Genomic DNA, 15463 nt, shown 5'->3' with positions numbered 1-15463 from the left:
GCGAGGCGAGTGGGAGTGTAAACACGCAGAGGTTTTGAACAGCACATGGTGCTGGGCTGCGGGAGGGAGGCAGGAGCAGGAGGGAGGCTTGTGAACAGGGATGGAGCAACGTGCCACGTTACTCAGGTATCACCGCGGGGCTTGGCCTCGGCACATCTCTGTACAGTGAAATCAGGACGTGATGACACTTTCGTTATGTGTCACTCTGTACTGAAATTGCTCAAAGCCCAGGGCAGGAGGGAAACATCCTCCTCCTCACAGACTCCCTTCCCCTCAGACCAGCCCCACAGGCGAGAAACCGCATCCTCTGCCCCACATCTGCACAGGCACGAGCACTCCTGCTGCCCTGGGAACAGGGTGACCGGTTCCTGTGCTCCCCTGGGCAGGCAGTGGGACAGAGCAGGAGACACAGGGGCTCTCCACGGAGGGAGCAGGAGGTCCCACAGCAATGCAGCAGGCTGGGAATCCCATTTGGGAGCCCCAGCAGGACTCTGAGGCTTTTTGTGGTAGGAAACCACCACAGGCAGGTCCCTGTGGAGGAGCAGGGACAGCCACTGCCCTGCCCAGAGTGCTGTGCAAACACGGGTCCCTCTCCCACATCCTGCACCTCTCAGCGTGGTTTGACCTTGCTTGACAAGACAAGATTTGCTTTAACCACAGCTCAGCCCCACGCTGGAGCTGTGGCTCCCTGGGCAGATGGGCTGTAAGCCCAGGTGGCCTCGCTGCAGCCAAACACCTCCGCAGCAGCTTTTACCTCACAGACATGTTAATGCAGATGTCCTGGGTGTGTTTATAAAGCAAACAGCTCCCTCACGCTGTGGGCATCCCTGCAAACACAGGGATGTTTAAACTCAAGCTGTGTCCAAACTGGAAGGAGCTGTGGTCCCTTCTGCCCTGAGGGGCATGAGGCAGGACACTGGAGATATCGCAGAACATCTCCCCAGCTACATCTTCCACTGTCCTTGAGTTTCTGCATCAAACACGTTTCAGCACCTGCTCTGGCAGTGCCCCAGCTCAGCTTAGGCAAAGCTTTTCCTGCAAACAGCTCCAGAGAGGATCTGTGGAGCAAAAGGGATCGATTAAGGAGCAAGTTCAAGTTTTCTTGTGCCAGCGCTGTCAGTATTTATCACAGCTCCTTGTACAGCTGAGGAGCAGGAGGAGAGGAGCTGCAGCACCCGTGGCAGGACATGGCCCTTCCCTTCCTGTGCCCAAACCAGGTCAAGGACCTGCTCTGTGTTGTGGCAGCCTTGGTCTTGCACACCTGCCCTGCTGCAACCAACTGAGATCCTGAGATCAGCACATCCACAGGTCCAAGGTGGCTGTTTCTCAGCAGAATGCTGCAAAAATTCACATGGAAGGGATCAAACTGAGCCAGAGCTTTGCCACCTTCAGGATATCATGCTCAGGCTGTTCCTCTATTAGGTGTTCAGCCACAGGGAACAAGCTGTGGAGCAGCTTGGATCACACACAGTGAGATGTAAATCACCAGAGCTGGATGCTCCAGGAGCCAGCAGCACAGGGAACCAGGGGGGTTTCACTGCTTCAAAAAAAAAAAAAAAAAAAAATCACTTAAACTGATGATCTGCAATGCTGACTCAGCTGCTCCAGGACAGAGGCTTCACACGTCCGGAACAACAGTGGAAGCACCCCCAGAACCTGTTCAAGCTGGAGGGTTCTGCTGGGTGCAGGTTCTCCCTCCTGCCTTTCCCAGCACAGGCAGCATTTGTGCATTCCCAATAAGCTAGGAGCCACTTCTTTATCAATCACAGAATCAATAAACTTGGGAAAGACCTCCAAGATCTAGTCCAACCTGTGACCAACCACCTTGTCAACTAGACCAGAGAATTAAGTGCCACGTCCAGTCATTCTTTGAACACCTCCAGGGATGGTGACTCCACCACCTTCCTGGGCAGCCTGTTCCAAGGCCTGACAACCCTTTCCATCAGGAAATTTCTCCTGATGTCCAACCTGAACCTCCCCTGGTGGAGCTTGAGGCTATGTCCTCTTTTCCTGTCACTAGCTGAACTTCATTCCAAATCCCACACTGCTAAAATAAACTGTTACCTTCATGAATAATTCCCTCTGCTCTCCATGCCTTCTCTGCTCAGTGGCCAGCAAGCTGCAAATAGAGCAAGGATCTTGAAAAGCAGGGAAGATGCAGCACATCCAGCCCTGCCACCAGCCAAAGGCTGTCGGAGCAGGACAATTTCCATCGCAAATGCAGAGCAGACACAGTTGGATCATGTCCAGAGGCCCTGCACCCTGTGTCTTCCCTCTTAGCCCTGCTGCTCTCCAGAGAAGGCCCACATGGATCACTGTAAAAGTATAGTTTTTAAATGAGAATTAGGGGGAAAAGTGTGGTTGGGAAGGAGGGAGGGATAAGGCAAAGCAACGCTGGTGCTGCCAGCCCAGGTACCAGAGCCTGGGAACCCCCAGGAGCACAGGCCAGAAAGAGCTGATTTTATTAGCATAGTATAAAGATTAAAGCCCTTTTCCCCCTAAAAGCCCTCCCCAGCCCTTCTTTCCAGCCCTTTCCCAAGGCAGCTGCTGTGGAAGGGAGTGAGATTTGAATAACACAACCCTGCTGAGGATTTATGGATCTCTCCCTCCCCCGTCCCACGATGTGTTAGACATTGATTCATTTTACCTTCAACTCCAAGGTGCTGATCTGCCTGCACACTGAAGGCATTATTTATTATGTGTATTAAAACACCAGACCTCTCCAGTGTTAGAGGACAGCTTCAAAAACCTCCAGGTCCCTTCCACCTTGGAAAGCCTATTTTTACCAATCTGAATCTCACACCACCGTAATGTGGCTCTGACTCTCCTCGGAGAAGGAGTGTCATCACTCTGGCCAGGGATGGATCTGAATTCAGGATCACACCTGAATCCAGTGATTCAGGAATTATTCTATGATAAAACATAAATGTCTGGTCACATAACTGAATCCCTGCATTAACACAGAGCAATGCACTGAGTGTTTCCCATGTGAGGTGCACCTCAAGGCTCACTTCCACAGCATTTCCAGGTGCAGCTCAACAAGATACTCCTGACAGGCCACGTCTGTCCACCCTCCAGCCAGAGACTGAGGCTGAAAATTAAACCCTGGGACAATTCTCAAGTGACAGCCATCCACTGAGGCTGAATAAATATGAATTTTAGGAAGAAGGTGCTACCATCGGGACTTTAGAAGCTCCTTCTGCCTCTTTGTGACTTTTATGAACTCCTGGTGACCTACCTAGTGATTCAGGAAAGTGAATTTTCTTCAATCTGTGGCATTTTAAAATTCTGTGTTAGAATTGTCACCTGGAACAGACAGGTGTCAACTACAACAAAAAATACACACACTTGGAGGTGATTTTTGTTAAATCTGCTGGGAGTTGCCTACATGGCAACTGTTTAATTAACTGTTCTGTCATATTTCCAACATCCCATTTTGATTTGTGATTCACACTTTTAAGGCTTGCAGGATGCTGTGCAATTTCCTTGAGCAAAGCTAGATAAAAACTTCCATTTACTGTATACAATCTGCACTGAAATCACCCACAACCAGAGCTGTGCTCGCTCCGGCCGCTCCAGCCAGCCGGGGGTGGAGTGTGAGGACAGGCTTTGCCAAAACAATCTTCAGAGGAAAACAAATAACCCCCAAAAGTCAACCTCCTCCTGCCTGCTTCATTCACGGATGTCACAATACAGGTCTGACGTGCTAAGTGTCCCCAGAGTGATGGATGGTGACACCTCTGAGTGAATACACCGGCGGGAGGCAGTCAGTCAGCGCAGCAAGGACTAGGGGCTGCACCAAAGTGCCTCCAGAAGCAGCTGGAATAGGAAAGAAATTCTGCAAACAGGAAAGGAGTTCTGCAAAGAAATAGATGTGGGGTCTAAGGAGGTTTTAGGAATCAGCACCTAGAACACTGCCTGTGCATGGATGCGTTGAGTGTTCACCAGCCAACTCACAACGTGGTTGGCACTGAGTTCCCCAAATGGCAGTTCTTAATCCCATCTGAAGGTCACAGGGGGAAGTTTCACCTTCCAGGGGCAATGTGCTAAATGCTAACTGGTTAATGGCAGTCAGGGCTTTTTGAACAGAACAAAGTTGTTCCCTCATTGTCCTTTTTGGCTTGTTGGGCTCAGCAATGGCTGCACCCTGCTCACCAGCCTGCCTCGATCGTGGGATGAGCCCTGTGACACTGAGAATCAACAGCTTATCAACAGCATGAACCAGGATGATCATGAGAAGAGAAAAAACAACTTTTCCTTCCATGCCACTCTCCGATTCCTTTTGTCCAAGCCTGATCCAGCAGCATCTGTTCACAGAGCAGGCAGAAGGGAGTCCACAAGTGATCGTGCCAGAATGGCAAGCAGGGAGAAGCAGAGTTGTGCGCTCCAGCCTCGTGGTCAAAGGCCTCGTGGTGGTCAGGGTGCTGCCTCCCCACTGGTGGGTGTTACTTGAAGGTGGCATTGAAGGCCCTGCCAATGATGAGCCTGCGCACCTCGCTGGTGCCTGCCCCGATCTCGTAGAGCTTGGCGTCGCGCAGGAAACGCCCCATGGGGTAGTCATTAATGTAACCGTTCCCACCTGCAACCCAAAACAAGGCCAAAGTCATTTCTGCTCCCCAGTTTCAGGGGCTGAGGGTGGAATAAGGGAGAGAACTGCTCTTAGCTCTCTCGAGCAGTCAGGGACTCACCCAGGCACTGGATCCCATCCAGAGCCACCTGCGTGGCGCACTCTGCTGAGTACAGGATCACTCCAGCACAGTCCTAAGGGACAGTCACAATGAGACAGTCAGGAAAAGTGTCACCTGCCCATCTCCAGTCTCTCTGTTGCCCTGATCTTGCCATCACTCCACAGACACCCCCTAAGGAGCCTGAACTACTTGATCACAAAGCAGATGATCCATTCCCCAGTGCTCAGGGAGCTGCAGCAGAGTCACTGTCACTACAGATCATTTGTGGCAGGTCTGCAAAGGCCACATAAAGACAGAAGAAAAAACAAGAAGAGTGCACCAGGGGAGCTGGTCTCTCACAAATGCCCATCATAGCCACAGGAGAGCAATGTGGTTTGATTTGAGATGCAGAGCTCTGTGCTCCCACTGCTCAACACTCAGTCCCCTCCTTTGACAGAGGAGTGGTGACAGTGTGGAGGTGACAACTACAGCCCTTACATCAACCAGGAGATCATGTTTGGGCTTCCAATAAACACCTAGTGATGCTGCTAAATCTGCTGCCTTGTAAAATGAGGCTTTCTTTTTCATTGGGAGTGAAAAAGGGACACTTCAGTTGTGAAAAAAGGCACTTTGGGTGTGGAAAAAAGCAGTTTAGGCTCATTGTACAGAACCTCCACTCTGCTCAGGCTCTGGGACCAGAGGAATTCCCTCAGCCCTGGGGGAAGGAAGCTCACCTTGGCGTTGAAGTGGCCCTGGTCACAGGCCTTGGCCACGTTGTAGACGTACTGCCGACACGCCATCAGCCGCGTGTACATGTCTGCCATCTTCCCCTGCATGAGCTGCACAGAGCACGAGGGGCATGAGTGAACAGGACTGAGGGGGATCACCCACGCCCCAAACTACCTCAGAGGAACTAGACACAGGAGAAGACACAGATTCAGCAGACGTGAGGGAGCTGGACGCTCTGTCACTTCACAGACTCACAGGTATCAGTCACAGCTCCTCACCCACCACCAACAGCCTGAGTGGAACAGGCTCAGATCTTTCTCCCTTCTCACCGCACACAGAATCCCAGAATGTTTTGGGCTGGAAGGGACCTTAAAGCCCGTCCAGTTCCAACCCCTGCCATGGGCAAGGATATCTACTAGCCCAGGTTGCTCAGAATGCAGCCCCAGCACAAACTCCAGGCAACCTTCTCAGCCTTCCTTCAGCCACCTCACAACAGAGCTCTTGGTCTTCTCAGCTTTAAAGAGAAAAGTAAGAGGACAAAAATTCCTAATTCTCTTTCTGCCTCACCTGGAAGTGGCCAATTTTCTGCCCAAATGCTTCTCTGACATGCAGGTATGGAATTGCATGGTCAAGAACAGCTTGCATGAGCCTAAGAAAAGCACAAATATGCAGGAAAAGGGAAACAGCAGAACTATTAATAATAATTTAACCTTGGAAGTGCAATTTAAGACAAAAAGGGACTCGTCGCTAAAGTGACATTCTGCTGTCTTCCTACAACTCCACTCAAACAAGGCTAAGAATAAAATCCAAAGGTGCTATTTTTCTCCCCTGTACTCATTTGGGACATCCTGAGATAATGTCTGACCTTCTAATTCAGGGACTGAGACCTGAGGAGCTGTCTCAGAAGCAGAGGCAGGACAGTGTGTGCTGCCTCACATCTCCAGAGCCCCCAACTCAAGGAATACCAGCCAATACCATTAGAAAGCCCAGGCAAGAACAAGGAGAGGGAAAAACATCCTCCTCCTGCTTTGTGGAAGTTGCTTTGGCCACATGGGGATTAGTGCAGAGAGAGCACTTGGGAGGACAAAAGGACTGTGGGGTACAAATAATTACTGGTGGCTCAAGGACTGAGTAAATGAAGAACAAACCAGTGTGTGACTGTCTCAGCAGTGTTTTAGATTTTAAGGAGTCAGTAATGTAAATGGGCTGGTTATTCCCAGAGTAATCCACACTGCAGGGATATACACACCAGCAATCAGTGACCAAGGCAGATTGGGTCTGCCCCAGCCACCTCCTCCAGCATCTCCTCTCCTCTCCTGCTGCCCCAGTATCCCAGTTCTCCATCCAAGACACATCGTTTCAGGAAGTGCAGCCCCCACTGCAGCCCCACCAGGCTCAGTGGTCACCAAGGACCCTTCTGGCCTTATAACCCTACAAAAGATGCCAAAGCCTTACCCCAGGGGCCCACCAGACAGCACGAGTCTCTCCAGGTCCAACCCACTCATCAGCACATAGACTCCTTTGCTCAGTGTCCCCAAGACATTTGCAGCTGCAAAAGGCAAAGGAAAAGTGATTTATTCCTGAGCAAAAGTAAGACAAGCCGTAGTCTGAGGGTCTGTGTTCTCTGGGGAGAGGATTCCAACTTCCAAGCCCATTCACTTTTCTTTCTGGCTTGAGACATTCAAGGCTGAAACCCCCTCAGCCATTCAGTGGGGCACAGCTGCCAAGGAAACCATGGGTTTGGAAATGGCTGGCATTGCAGTGCTAGAATTTCTCTACCAACAAAAATAGCCACTAGAATAACAAAATGTCTATTATATTGGGCCCTGCTGTACTAACTAGTGGTGTTAGGCTGTCTGTTTTCAGGCCATGACCCCAAAAGAAATGTCACAGGCAACCCAAAAGCCTATTGGAGAGTCTCCAGTGAAAAAAACTGCAAGGCAAATAAGCTCACTACACACAAGGTGGGAGCTCTGATGGAAGCAAGTTTCTTGGGAAGCCTCAGTGAGGCTTTGGAGAAGCAGTGGTTAAGAGTTAAGTCTGTGAGGATGAAACAGGGATGTGCTCCCTCCCTGCAATCCAGCAGATTGCACTTTTCCAGTTCCACCAGCTCCCTTGGAGGCTGCCAGAGAGCAGATAAGCATCTGCAGAGCCCTCTGGGTCACAGCCTGAGCATGTGTGTAATTAGTGATCCAATTTATCTGATCAAGAAGACAGGAAACCACCACCATTTCAACCCAACTCACCAGGGATCTTGCAGTCTTCAAAGATCAATTCACAGGTGTTAGACCCTCTCATTCCCAGCTTATCCAACTTCTGGGCTGTCCTGAAACCTGGCATTCCCTGCAAACCCAAGTAAGAATACATTTCACATCTCAATTCTGACAGACTAAATAAAGTCATGAGAGATCTGGGAAAATCCTCTGACCACAGGAGTATGTGCAGGGTGCCAGGAGGGAGTAAAGTGAACTGGGAACAACACCAGGTCTAAGTGCAAATGCAAAGGAAACAAATGAACAGAGAAACACACACATACTAACCCAGTGCACCCATTTTTAATGCATATAACCATCAAGTAAATACATCTGGACAGCTGCCAATGCAGACTCTCCTAGAGTAAGGCCTGGAAGCTTTGTCAGTAACTGAACTATTCTAATCACTAAGTTAAATCCATCAGGAGGTTTACTGATCTCTGGGATTTTTTATTTCTGGTACCATTTATTTTATTACAGATTCCTTTTCCACCTTTCAGGCAGAAAGTTGTTTGCCTTTGAGCAAGGGGCTATAGTTATGGAAGGAAAACTATGTGGCTTCTAAATGAGGCAGTTGGGGTGAAGGAGTTGGCTTTTAAAACCCGTGAGAATGGTTGAACCTACCTTCTCCACAATGAATGCAGTTATACCTCGTGAGGCTGGGACTGCATTGATGTCAGTTTTAGCATAAACAATGAGAACATCTGCATCTGGCCCATTGGTGATCCAGAACTTGTTCCCATTCAAAACAAAGTAGTCTCCTGGAAGCAAAAGAGGTGAAATCTGTTAGCTCACAACAGAGCAACACTGATATCATCATTTATTCCCAAACAGGCTGCACAGAATCCCAGGACTGTTTAGGTTGGAAAAGACCAAGATCATCGCGTCCAACCTGTGACCCATCACCACCTTGTCAACTAAACCATGGCATGAAGTGCCATGTCCAGTCACTTCTTGAACACCTCCAGGGATGGTGACTCCACCACCTCCCTGGACAGCCCTTTCCATTTCCTGACAGCCCTTCCCATGAAGAAATTCCTCCTTATGTCCAACCTGAACCTCCCCTGGCACAGCTTGAGGTCATTCCTTCTCCTCCTGTCAATTGTTCCCTGGCAGCAGAGCCTGACCTCACTTGACTGTACCTCCTGTCAGGGAGCTGTAGAGAGCAAGAAGGTCCTCCTGAGCCTCCTTTTCTCCAGGCTGAGCCCCCCCAGCTCTCTCAGCTGCTCCTCCCAGGACTGACTCTCCAGACCCCTCCCCAGCTCTGTTGCCCTAAGGATGCTTCCAGGGATGCTCTAAGTCCCACATGAACAGCATGCACAAATCCTCCCCAAGTTCAAGAAAACTAATTTCCTTAATTTCTGGAGTCCAAAGACAGTTTAACAAATGCCTGACAAACTCAGGTACCCACCACTGGCTCCATCCCACCACCACCCTCCAGCACCAGTCAGAACTTCACTTTCAGACCTCCAACCATCCATCTGGTGCCTTCACTACCTGAATCTCCTGGGAGGCAGCACGAGCCTGCAAACATGGCTTGGATTACCCAAGACTAAGCACTGGATCTCAGTGGTGTTGGCAAGGGTACTCTGAATTTACAAGGAGACATCATTTACTCCTGCTCTCTACTCAGGCAGCACAGGACAGACTTTACCTTTCTTGTCTGCTTTCAGCTTCATGGACACAACATCAGAGCCAGCATTGGGCTCACTCATGGCTAAGGCTCCAATGTGCTCTCCACTGATTAGCTGGAAGAAAAGACAAATATAAGCAAGAGGAAGACCAGCAGCATTGTTTGTGCTCCCTCTTTAGCCTCTCTGCCTGCTCTCCTGCACTGAACCTCCACAGTCACTGCAAGAACTCAAAGCAGAGCTGCTGTTCCAGCAGAGCCCTAGCAGGGAGCTCCCACGTGCTGTGCTGAGGGAACAGAACCAGCCCCAGTGGGATGAGAAGGATGACTCAGCTCTGAGCTAGACTAGCACAGTCCTGCTTGCTAAACACGTCTCCAGAGAGGTGCCAAAGAGCCATGCAGGCAACCATATGCCTGTCCCAGCTCCTGTTCTGGGCTTTATGCTGCTCTTGTACACAAACAGGAGCTGTTGAACACAAAAGGCCAACAAGGGGGCAAAGAAGGGATGGAAAAGTTCTCCTCAGTGTTCTCACAGCCCAGTCCCCTCACACTCACCCTGCAATAGCAGATGGACACCCTCCTCCTGTGCCTGTTCACACCAGGCTCTGGCATAGCTGTTGCTTCCTTGTCACTGTTACTTCATCCTACCCTTTTCTCCATGCCTTTTCCCCCCTCCCTGTGTACTTTTATCCACTTTCTTCTCCTTTTGATCTCTTATTTCTTTAAAAACCAGACTCAGTCCTCAAGATATGTTCAACCAATTCAATCCCTCACTGCATTTATACAGAAGTCTTTGTGACCTGCTCAAATCTAGTTAAGTACCTTTAAGTGCTCTGTCAGGAACCAAGACAAGGGAGAGCTGAAGTGATGCACAGCTCATTGAAAGCCAGAGAATGAGGCATGAAAATACACCTGAGCAATGAGGACAATTTATTTGCAGGTTGCACAGTGCTTTGAGAGAGTGACACTGCACCTTGCAGGTGATTTTCATCAAGGTCCTTGCACTGATAATTTCACTGATAATCTCAGTAGTTAGGATTCAATGTGCTCATTGCTTTGCCATGCATTTGAAAGCTGAAATCTACTTAACACACTTCTGAGTCACAAACTCAGAAGTGATGCCTCAAGTGATGATGAAGTTTCACATGTAGTTAATTAACAGTCAAACTAAGTGTTTGGGTAGTGAGAAATTGAGAATGTAAAACAGGAAAGCAGTGACTTTCATTCAGAGATCTCAAAATGATTTGGGAATTTGGGAACATCATCACCTCAAGGCCTCCTTTATTAACATAGCTCCTGAGAGCTGAGCTGTGCTGCCTGCAGACATGGACCTTGGCTTGGGATGAGGTCAATATGGATTAACAGGACAAATATTGAGCTAGGGAAGAGCAAGTTTGGCAAGTACCTTGGGCAAGTACTTCTCCTTCTGGGCCTTGTTGCCGTTGCGCACGAGCTGGTTGATGCACAGGTTTGAGTGGGCACCGTAACTGAGCCCCACGGCTGCTGAGGCACGAGAGATCTCCTCCATCACCAGCACATGGTCCAGATATCCCAAGGCAGATCCACCATATTCCACTGGAAAGAGAGGAAAAGCCTCACATCACCCACAAGGTCCCAGGGCTGGGCTCAGTCTCCAGTGAGATCCAAGACACTTAGAATGCTTCTGGGCTTGACTGTCCCTGACTTGAGCACTTCTGGCTTTCCTCATCCTCTCTGAACTGCAGTTTTCTTATCTTAAAGGCACAGGGTATTATTTCTTCAGCATAATCAGTAATTCACCCGTACAGCATAGTTTATGTGTAGAACATGCACAGGGAAACATCTCCAACATGCTACTGACATTGCACAATAGTGAGTCCTTCTTGCCAACCATCCTTAGGTGCAACCTGAATATTACCACAAAGATTAAATCACCCAGTGGCAACCTGTATTAGCTGGGAGCACAAAGGAACACAGGCAAGGGCTGTAAAGTCCACATGTGTTTGCCCCTAAACAAGGGAGGAATCCTCAAACTGCTCAGAAAATGGGGCAATAAGGCCTTTTTTTCTAATCTCACAAACGTGCAGGACACCAGAATTTTGATGAGTGGTTGATTCAGAAGGAGAATGATCCATAAATCTGGATTTCCAGAGAGGATGAAGTGAGACAGAGCAGCATAGTTGTCATAACTGGGAATCTATCTGGGCACACTGAGCTGAGCCTAACACTAGAGGTAACAACTGAAGCCACACAGTAGAACAGAGAGAGAGAAGACAGGCAGAGAGAAGGCTGAGAAATGCCTCAAGCAGCTGCCAGCCCACACAAATATACACCTACACACATTGACATACACACTAATACAGTCATTTCCCAACCTAAAAGCCTTTTTCTACAGGTAGGAAGCAAGTGGTGGTGCTGCTAAGAGAAGACCTACGACAGGACATAACCACTGTGAAGCAGTCAGGGAGGTAACCCAGGAGAACTTACTCATTGTCAGTGTGAAGGCTGCAAGCAAGAGCAACAAAGGTAAGAGCAAATATGCTCAGAGTGACCTGCTGTCCTCAGCTCATCAAAATTAGCACAACAGGCACTGGCACCTCATGCTGCCTTTTCTCCCACCTCACTCCTGACCCCTGTCTTTATCTGCAGGGCCTTTTATCCTCTGAAACCACCTCTGTCTACCACAAACCAGAGTTTAGGGATTTGCTACCAATATCCTAAAAGATGAGTTTAATAATTTCTTACACATGCCAGAACAAGAGAGTTTTGTATGAATTCCTATAGAATGGCTGCATTTGGTGCTATTGCCTCCAGAAAGGTAACTGTGAGCAGAACTGATCCAGGGCTGCTTTGCACTGCAAGAGGCACAGGAAAATGACCCTGCCAGACACCTCCTCACCTAACACAGACCATGGTATGATTTGGATCAGTGCTGTCCTTTCATGGTTACGTATGTCCTGCCTGTGTTATCATTCCATATTTGCATTTCTTCACTTAGCACTTGATAAAATTAATAGAAAATTACAAACAACACAGATTTCTTGGTTTCAAGAAGAAAACAAACAACACTGTTATTCACACTGCTCCCTTAATAGACTTGATTCACCAGTGCCCAAACATGCCATTTAATTGAGCCTGAGATTCCACATTATCTATCCACATTATCCTAAATCCACCTCCTCCACCTCCTCCAACAAAACCAACCTCAATAAAGAACCACACAACTCCACAACCCAAAACAAGGTGAAAAATCCTGGGTGTAGGAGGGCTTGAGTGAGAAATCTTTGAGGAAATCAAGAAGGACAGGACTCATGAGGGGATTATTTCTAGTGTGGAAAACTACTGTAAGCCTCAGGCACAACATCAAAAAAGAAAGAAGGTAAGAGTGAAAAAACCAGGAGCAGCAGTAAATGGGGAAGAAGGAGAAAGCAAGCAGAAGTGCAGAGTCTCTGAGGCACTGAAAGAGAGGCAGAGACATTATTCTGATGCATTGCTATTCAGCTGGCTGCTGCAGAGCCCTTTGCACAGGCACACCTACAAACACAGACTTTAGGATGGGGAAAGAAAGGCCCCATTGGCTGCTTTTCTCCACTGAGAGCTTCTCATTACCCTCCCTTAGTGCATTCAGCACCACCACACTCCTCTAGAACAACTATCAAAACACTTCTCACCACCTGGACAAGGCTCAATAAGATTCACCCTGATTTTGTTCTGACTGGCTGGCTGTGGTCAGCTCTGCATTAGTTATCAGTCATGTTTTAGACCCTTGTACTTATCCCATTAGACATGGATGTTTGCTCTGGGATACTTTTCTCTCTAGCTCTCCTTCAAAACTTGCAGCAAACCCTTCATGCTAGAGATGTACAAACATGTCTGAGTTGCCTATGTTACACCTGGAGAAACCATTTCTGAGCATAGCTTTTAGACTCTGAAAGGCATTTTGGAACCATTCAGAAGTCCAACAAGGATTTCAAGTCACAGAAGAATAATAAGAGCTTGCAAAGAGTTTCTTTTAAAACACAAAGACAGGATAAAACTGATGCCACATTACAGACAAGGCTGCTGTGAACAGGACAGTGAGAGTTTAAGTGGTCTCTCTTTTGTCTGAGGAATCACCCAGCAGAAGGTAAAAGGTGGAAACACACTTACCAGGAGCTGTGATCCCCAGAACTCCCAGTTCTCCAAGTTTCTTCCAAAAGTCCTATGAACACAGAACAAGCAGTCAGCCCAGACTCACAGTCAGGGCATCAGCATAACAAGTTTTCCCAGGTAGCTCACCGGACATGTGAGTTGACCTCATTCTTGGGATATCTCAGGGATAAACTCATCAATACCTATTGCTCCTGCAGTGCAGCTACATCCTTGGGACTAAGAAGCCAGGCTGCTCCTTTCTTGCAGCCTCTCCTCTGCTACAGGATGGACACACAGCTAAGCACTCCTCACATGGCCTTGGTGTCCAGTACTAAGATAATTATGAATGAATAGTCTCCAGGGACTCCTAAAAGTATCATTCAATAGCTCTGGCTGACATCTGGTGCACCAGGCTGAACTTACACACTTCACTTCAAAGCCACACATATATCCCTGGAAATGTCAACATCAGAGCCCTGGGAAATCCTGGCAGATGTTTGGAGCTTTTTAAGTATTGTGGAGCTTATAAAAGACTATAGTCAGATCCTTCATTTTCCCCAATCAAAGCATCCTGTGGCACAGCATTTGTTGGGTTTATTAGGAAGGCAAGTTTCAGCTTGACAGTCAAACTCCACATTTCAGCATTTGCACATAATATTTTCACCACAAATCTGAGAGAAAACTCATGTCCAAGAAAGGGACTGAGCCAGGAGAACACAAAGCACATGTTAAGGAAGGAGCCTGAACAGAGCCAAACAGAAATCCCATGACAAGGATCCAAGCAAGACCATTATCAATCTTTACCCTTATTTTTCCTCACTGGGTTCTGCCCCAGGTGGCTCAAAGTTGGTAACAAAAGATAAAACAGGAAATCAAAAAGTCGTTTTCTCTGTGGCTTTGAAGTTTGAAAGACTAATTCATATGTTCATATTAGTTCCTTGTCAGGACTAATGCACAGACTAAAGCACAGAGAGGCTTTTCCAAACACACACACACACACACAATACTTGCCCTCATGCCTTTGAATTCGTTCTCCTGGTCAATCTCTTGGGCCTTTGGAGCCAAATGCTCTTGACAGAACTTCGTCATGGTCTGTCTAAGCTGGGAAAAGAGGTGAGGAAAAACACATGCATTACATCGCACCCATATATTGTTATGTCCTTCCCCTGGACCTGGTAGCATTCCCCTGCCAGGTGACTCCAGCATCCCAAAGACAGAAGCACAAGACCATGAGGAAATCCAAATTTCAGGTTACTGTCTGGAATACCATATGAAAGGGTCAAAATTTTTTAGTCTTTTAAAGAGAAGAAACTGATGTACTTAAGTTCTCCTTAGCATTTAGCCTTAACAATCCTACCCCAATGGGAGAGAATGTTCCTGAACTGCCTGCACTGGGGTTTCAGGGATGTCTTTGGGTGTGGAACTTAGATGAACTGAGCTTTTAAGGTGTTAACCCCATCCAGTAGCTGCTTACAGTTTTGTTTAATTATCTGTAGGTGCCTGTAATAGGCAGGGATGCTAATGAAAATGTGTCAGTGTATCAAACTGGAAGTGCATTGTCTATGCTCCTATTTTCTACATGGAAAAATTCTCATTGATCCAAGTGTTTAAAAACTCACAATATTCATCAAAATTTTAAATGCTAAACACTTACATACATGTATTCTGCAGAAGTCTATACACGTACTAAAAAAATACACAATACCTTATGTGTTTTTAATATGATGATTCAAAAACTTAAAAGAACCCCCAAAATATATTAGTTTGTGACAAAGCTGTCAGCAGCAAACTTGTGCAAAGAGCTTAAAATGAATTGAAAAATCTTAAAACGATTATAAAAGAAACCTTAATCAATTAGAGCTGAGGATGGACTCAGAAAGGCAACCCTAATACTCTGAGCCATTTTATAAGTTATAGTTAATATTACATTAACAATATTAATTCAAGCTTTACTAATATCACTGAAGACTATTTCTGATTTTATTTAGCTTTTCCACCAGGCAGATATAAAGAACAGGAATATTTTACATCTTCTGAATGCAGAAGCACAAAGAAACATCAGTTCAAGCTGTTAA

At 47.4% G+C, this 15463-nt stretch overlaps 1 protein-coding gene across 1 annotated transcript; it reads right to left on the bottom strand.

Moving 5' to 3' along the window:
• Positions 1–4304: 4304 nt before the first annotated feature.
• IVD (isovaleryl-CoA dehydrogenase) lies at positions 4305–14487 on the bottom strand. The gene is made up of 11 exons (XM_009079310.1): positions 14400–14487; positions 13407–13458; positions 10684–10853; positions 9303–9396; positions 8273–8409; positions 7643–7739; positions 6852–6945; positions 5964–6045; positions 5402–5506; positions 4689–4761; positions 4305–4579 (listed from the first exon to the last, which is right to left on the bottom strand). The coding sequence occupies exons 1-11, from the start codon at positions 14475–14477 to the stop codon at positions 4446–4448; spliced, it is 1116 nt and encodes a 371-aa protein (XP_009077558.1). The 5' UTR covers positions 14478–14487; the 3' UTR covers positions 4305–4445.
• Between the last annotated feature and the right edge of the window lie 976 nt (positions 14488–15463).

This window comes from Acanthisitta chloris, unplaced genomic scaffold, assembly GCF_000695815.1.
Source record: "Acanthisitta chloris isolate BGI_N310 unplaced genomic scaffold, ASM69581v1 scaffold13407, whole genome shotgun sequence".
NCBI classification, from domain to species: Eukaryota; Metazoa; Chordata; class Aves; order Passeriformes; family Acanthisittidae; genus Acanthisitta; species Acanthisitta chloris.
This window is presented reverse-complemented; position numbering and strand designations above follow the sequence as displayed.

What these genes read in the sequence shown, in the direction of transcription:
- IVD (XM_009079310.1), bottom strand. Translation starts at nt 14,477, where the DNA reads ATGACGAAGTTCTGTCAAGAGCATTTGGCTCCAAAGGCCCAAGAGATT. An exon ending in AGGAGAAGTACTTGCCCAAG is followed by an intron (nt 9,397 to 10,683) that starts GTACTTGCCAAA and finishes CTTTTCTTCCAG; the next exon opens with CTAATCAGTGGAGAGCACAT. An exon ending in AGGGCCACTTCAACGCCAAG is followed by an intron (nt 4,762 to 5,401) that starts GTGAGCTTCCTT and finishes ACTGTCCCTTAG; the next exon opens with GACTGTGCTGGAGTGATCCT.